At 43.5% G+C, this 6000-nt stretch overlaps 1 protein-coding gene across 1 annotated transcript in view; it reads left to right on the top strand.

The window, feature by feature from the left end:
• Nucleotides 1-219: 219 nt before the first annotated feature.
• SLC1A7 (solute carrier family 1 member 7) overlaps nt 220-6000 on the top strand; it is a 48812-nt gene continuing 43031 nt past the window's right edge. Inside the window, exons 1-2 of the mRNA XM_071435632.1 lie at nt 220-671; nt 1745-1824. Of these exons, the coding sequence (XP_071291733.1) occupies nt 531-671; nt 1745-1824 (221 nt within the window). The 5' untranslated portion in view covers nt 220-530. The remainder of the gene's footprint in view (nt 672-1744; nt 1825-6000) is intronic.

Below are 6000 nucleotides of genomic sequence, written 5' to 3'. Positions count from 1 at the left end.
AAAAAAAACAAGCCTGCTTTAATTAATGAAGTCCAGTTTCACCTAGCTTGCCCTGCTGTGATAGTCCTGTTCAAAACGTTACCTGCTCTGCCCTTTGGCCAAACTGCCCTGTTCCCTGTCTGAACGCTGGCTTGCAGAGTTGCCTTCCTGGGTTTGGGCGTCCAGACCCCAAACTGGGGAGTCTGAGGAATCCATCACCTTTCCCCCAGGAGTGTCACTTTGTTTTGAACTGGTCTTGTTTTAGAAATACTACTGCATTCTGTTCTAATTTTCCAGAGCCCCCTAATCTTCTTCCAGGCTCTTAATGATGTAGTTGATAATAGGATTGTTGGTATTAATTTGGAACAATAATGCCAGCTGCTTGCTTGGTGGCTATTGGCAGAGGGGTGACCTTGCGGGTCAGCTAAGCAGAACTGGAAGTGCTTTGATCTGATCTATCCAGAGCCAGATCTGTGCACCCCAACAAGAGGAGCGAGTGGATTCTCTCCCCATGGGATGCTGATTCCTCTCCAAAGAGCAGGCAGGACAGCATGGCGGTGGCCCTGGATGCAATCCTCGCTCGGATCAAGGATGTTTGTAAAAGGAATGGGCTGCTCATCCTCTCCGTCTTGTCCGTCACCATCGGCTGCCTCCTGGGATTCTTCCTGAGGACCAGGCGCCTCTCCCAGCAGGTAAGAGCAGCTCCCAGCAAGTCCCTGCAGAGGAAATGCCAGGCTTACATAACAAAAGACATATGTACCTTGGGGAACTCCAGGGTGGGCTCTGGAAGGTAAAAGTCACCTGTATGTGTTGTTAAAATTGTTTCATTTCATCTGTTCGTCAATCTATGTTGTTCTTTGGGTCTTTTCACACATTCTCAAACAATAGGTAGCAAAGGGTTCTGGTCTCTCAGACTCCTGGGAGCACAGCAGGAGCACAGTAGAATGTGGCAGGTATGGATAATAATCGTGGGCATTTAAGCTAGATGAAATGTAGCATTTCATATAGGCCTGCAGAAACTGGTAGTGCAATATATTGCATTTTATACTATTCTGGAACATGTACAGCTGAAGAAAACACTGGAAATATTTTTCAGTATCAGATGCACAGGGGTGCAGATGTTTATATTACACTAATGGTGTTTCATATTAATAAATTTGAGGTTTCCCATCATTAGCAGAACATGTTACTGAAGTCACTTGGGGAATTCTCCCCCTGCATACTTCAACTAAGCCCTTTGCTGGTGCTCATTTCTGCTGTATCAGTCAGACAGACTAGACAACAACATGCTTTAATAAATGCACTGTTTGAGCACAAAATAGAAATCTCAGTTAAAAAATAAGGCATTTAGTAAATGCAACTAAATTAAACCAATTCTGGCCTCAGCTACTGCAAACCACTGTCTGTCTGAACATCGTTTGTGTCCAAGCCATAGCTTCAAACACGTCTAGGAAAACAGACAAAATGCAGAATGGAGAGATTATTCAGGGCAACTGGTTAACAGTAGTCTCCAAGAGATGGCACATTTCATTTTTGTCTTCCTTTGTAAAGGAACAAACAATGCCATGTGTTTATTGAATAAGAACACATTATGTAATCTAATTAATTTTAAAATTCCCTTTTAAAGCCTGCTATCTTTGCCACCTTGTCTTTGCACCAAAGGTGCAGATTCTAGCAATGTTATCTGATCCACAGCTCTAGCAGCACTTGTGAAGACAGTCAGTCTGTAGCTCAAAACAATAAACATCTCTCCATGTATTTCCAGGAAATCAGCTACTTCCAGTTTCCTGGTGAGTTACTGATGAGGATGCTGAAAATGCTGATTCTCCCTCTGGTTGTCTCAAGGTAAGTGAAGACAATTATTATTCCAATAACTTTTGAAGTTTTCTAATTGAGATTTGTCTCACAATGGTTTAGTTGTGACTGAATTAGGTGACGGTGCCAGAGGCATCAGAGCTGCTGCACAATTCAAATTCATAGTTGAGCCATGAACATGTATTTTAGTTGATAGGATCATTTCTGCCATACATCATTTCTACCTCATATGGGTATTATTTGCTTTACAGTTAATGAGATGTGGGGTTTTAAATTTGTTTACTTTTTCCCTTGTAATGGAAGACCTTTTCCTTCAAGCTACTTAGAAGTTAAGTGTATGGAATAAATAATTCACTTTATCAAAAAGCCTGCCTTAAATCTAAACAATTGAAATAATACACTGTACAAATACAGTGAAAAAGCACAGTTGATTCATAGTGTCCAGCAGTATTCTGAGGTGTGCTGTATGTGTTTATAGTATGATAAATATTGAAAAAACCCTGTGTCTCCAGTGAACTAACAATATATAGCTGGCTTTGGCTGGAAGTGAAAGTGATTTCTTCATTGTTAAAGACAGAGCCTTTAGTGGTGGCACTTTATCAGTAACAGAATTAATGATCTCAGTGCTGGAACTGACTGGTGCATGGCAGCTTCCTTTGCAGTGGGAAGGTGTAACTTAGGGCAGGCTTTTCCCTAAGTTTGACTGCCTTCCCACTGACTGCAGTCCCAAAAAACCACCAGCTGGATGGCCAAAAACTCCCTCATGTGCCCAAGGCTGGGAGGTTATTAAAGAGAAGGAAAGTAACAAAGCTAACTTTACCAGAGCTAAGGAAAAATTACTGCAATATTTGGTTCCAGTTCTGGAACCAAATTCATACATCAAGACCTCATCTTCCACTTGGAGAAAAAAACAAGTTTCTAGTCTTCAGATCACTGACAGTTGTTGAAAATGAACAGGATTAACAGCACTAATTTTATTTTTAAATCATCTACCCTGGCATCTGCCTTCTCATGGTTTTTCACAGAACAAAGCTGAGTCATGGTGCTTTATGCAGGAAACTGTTTTATAACCACAGACTCACACCTGATCCTGGCCCATGCATCTAGAGAACACCAAGGGAAAACATGTGAGGAGATTTTTTTTTTTGAGAGGTGAAATGAAAGTTTTCCAAAGAAAACAAGAGTCTTACATGAGGAAGTGACATAGTAAGGAGGACAGGAAAGGGTTGGAGCAGATTTACGTGTCCTTCCATAAAATGTGCAGTTCTTTAGATCCTCTGGTATATTCAGAGATGTTAGGAAGAGCAGCACAGTAGGAAAGAGCTGCTCTGGCACAGCCTGTGATGGGTCTGAGTTGCTGGAGATGTGACAGCTCTGAGCCTGTCACAGCAGCTGCACTCTGTCCTCTGAGGTGGAAAGAGAGAAACCTTGCAAACCTTCAAAGAGGTTCCATTCTCCTTGCAAGTGTGAGTCCAGCTCCCTGTATAACAAACTAGCAGTGCCTGCTAGCACAAACTGAAACGGCAAGGTTTTCAGGAAAAAAACACTCCAGATATAACAACATTCTTGTACAGTTTGGGCATTTTTGGCTGGTTGTCTTTTGGGGTTTTTAATGACAAGCACAGTGTTTTCCACACATGTATTTCATAAAATCAGTAAACCAGTACTGTATTTTTATCAATCTGCATGCACATTTAAACTACATTTCTGTGTGGATTTGGAATATCTTCAGCCTGTCCTGCCAGAGTACTGGCATTTAAATGATCTTTTAAATTACTCTCTATTATTGTTTACAAAAGCCAGGAGCACAGCACCATAAAAAGAACTCTAAATATTGCTCTCCTAGTTGAAATTAATGCAAGTTTTTCTTTGAACACGTAAGTGAAGAAATTACCTGTAAAGAAAAGGAGAGGTGAGAAAGGAAGATTAAAAGAGAGACAGTGCAAACTATCCTATTTCCAAGTCCAGAGCTTATTTTGAAGGGTTGTACAAGAAGTAAAAAGTGGCAACTGGATAGATCAGAAGATTGAAAATAGAATAGAAAATCTAGTTTTCCACTATCAGAAATCCAGCCTTAAACAGAAATGGCTGAAAATTTGTATTCCACCTCTTGACCTCTTGATTGTTAGAGAGTTAAAACAGAACTTTGCAGATTGTATTAATTAGAAATGAGGAAGTTATGATACAGTCAGGTATCTCTGAATGATGTTTATTTTAAAAGTTCCTTGGATGCAGAGGAAATCTGTCAAACAACAGGAGATCATTTCTTCAAAGTACAATTTCTTGATTTCCTGAACTTTGTTGCTGCTCCTGGAACTGCTCTATCCCAGAGTTCCTGTACCTATTTCTGATGTCTCCTGTCAGCTGTGGTCTTACTTCTTTCTTTTCCCATAGATAGAAAAATCTTGGAAAAGCAACCATCACCCACTAGCCTGTCAGTCTGTGCCCTGCACAAGCTTTTGCTTTTGTGGAGGCATGGACCTTCATTAAGGGTGGGGGTTGAAATTATTTCAGTTATCTGATTATATAAAAAAGCTTCATAGCATCAGAACAACTCTGAAATAAGTATATATTTACTGCACCCATCCTCTGCCTGAGATTTAGCCCTGCTCATACCTGTCAGTATCCCCTGAGTGTAGAGTTTGCTTTTCTCAGCTGTGAGAACAGGTACCCACAGAACACTTCTGTTGGAAAGATAAAGAAAATTACAAATAGTTGACAGCTTGTGTCTACCCAAGGGATAATCAGTAACAGAACCTTACAAGACCAAATTTTAGAGCCTGCAGTTACTAGATGTACACTGCTTACTTTATGTGTAAACATGGGATACTGCTGTTAGACCTGAGAATGCAAATACCAAGAGAGCTCGGAGAAAATAGCAGCCAAATCTGAATTTGTAGTTTCACATTTAGACACTGTTCAAGCTCTTACTGCAGCTCGACAGGGAGATGTCTTCAACAAGCTGAAAAATCAGCTGCAGAAGCTCTGAAGCTCCCTGATCCTCTCTGGCACAGAGGATTCTCTTTGGGACAGAGGGACAATGCAAACAGTGTATTTTCCTCCTTTTACGCAAAACATTTCAGCTTTCAACAGATCTCAGATTTTCCAGCAGGCAGGCGCACAGTTCCCTGTGCATGCCCTGAGAGTTCTGTTTATCAAACCCCTCAGGCAGACCCCGCTGCCCAGCTTTGTTCCACGCCCTTTCCTTGCCCCTCCGGCATTCCCGGCGCGGCCGGAGGCTCGGGATACCCAGCAATGCACCGGGCGGCCACCGGGCGGCTCTGCCGGGACACCGAGCGCCCGCGCATCCCGGGGATCGCCGGTACCACTGCCCGGGGCTCCCGCATCCCGGGGACTGCCGGTACCACTGCCCGGGGATCGCCGGTACCACTGCCGGGGCTCCCGCATCCCGGGGACTGCCGGTACCACTGCCGGGGCTCCCGCATCCCGGGGACTGCCGGTATCACTGCCCGGGGCTCCCGCATCCCGGGGACTGCCGGTACCACTGCCCGGGGATTGCCGGTGTCACTGCCGAGGCTCCCGCACCCCGGGGACTGCCGGTGCCATTCCCTATCCAGAAAACAAGAAACCTTCCACTTTCTTTCACTGTGGTTAGTTATAAACTTCCACAGACGCACACACATATGGGATTCCTTCACCTGTTCCCAGGACAAGTTGATTGGCAGAGATACCTGCGCACCACTTGAGTTTCTCAACTTCTTAAATGCTTGAAGTAATCAAATCTGATGTCAATGTTTTTGTCTTTTATATCTCTGCATGATACAAAAGACTGGGAGAGGAACAAAGACTCAACTTTCCCTTTAATATCTTCTCACATTTGCTAAAGACAATGTAAACCCTCTGACCTGCTCCTGTCTGCGGCAGCTCCAGCACAGGCCAGGGGTGGTGGCAGGCACTGTGCCACAACTCACACACTGTCACCTTCCTTCAGAGCATTTCTGTGCCCACTCCCTGCCCCACATGTTACCAGCTTTGTACTGATCAGTTCCCAATGGGCCAGAAATTGATTTTCAGTAAGCATGACTGCTTCGACTTAAGCTTTTTGTGGAGGCTGGTACTGAAACCTGATCTGTCACAACTGCAAAGTTTCGAAGAACAATATTGTATTATTTGAATAATATTGAATAATTCACCCCTGTTGAGGCATTTCTAATGCTGGTGTTCGGCACGGATTCCTCCCAGTAG

Source organism: Agelaius tricolor, unplaced genomic scaffold, assembly GCF_023055355.1.
Source record: "Agelaius tricolor isolate 1412-34295 unplaced genomic scaffold, bAgeTri1.0.p SCAF_11, whole genome shotgun sequence".
NCBI lineage: Eukaryota > Metazoa > Chordata > Aves > Passeriformes > Icteridae > Agelaius > Agelaius tricolor.
The sequence above is the reverse complement of the archived record's forward strand: the minus strand, read 5'-3'. Positions and strand labels throughout refer to the sequence as shown.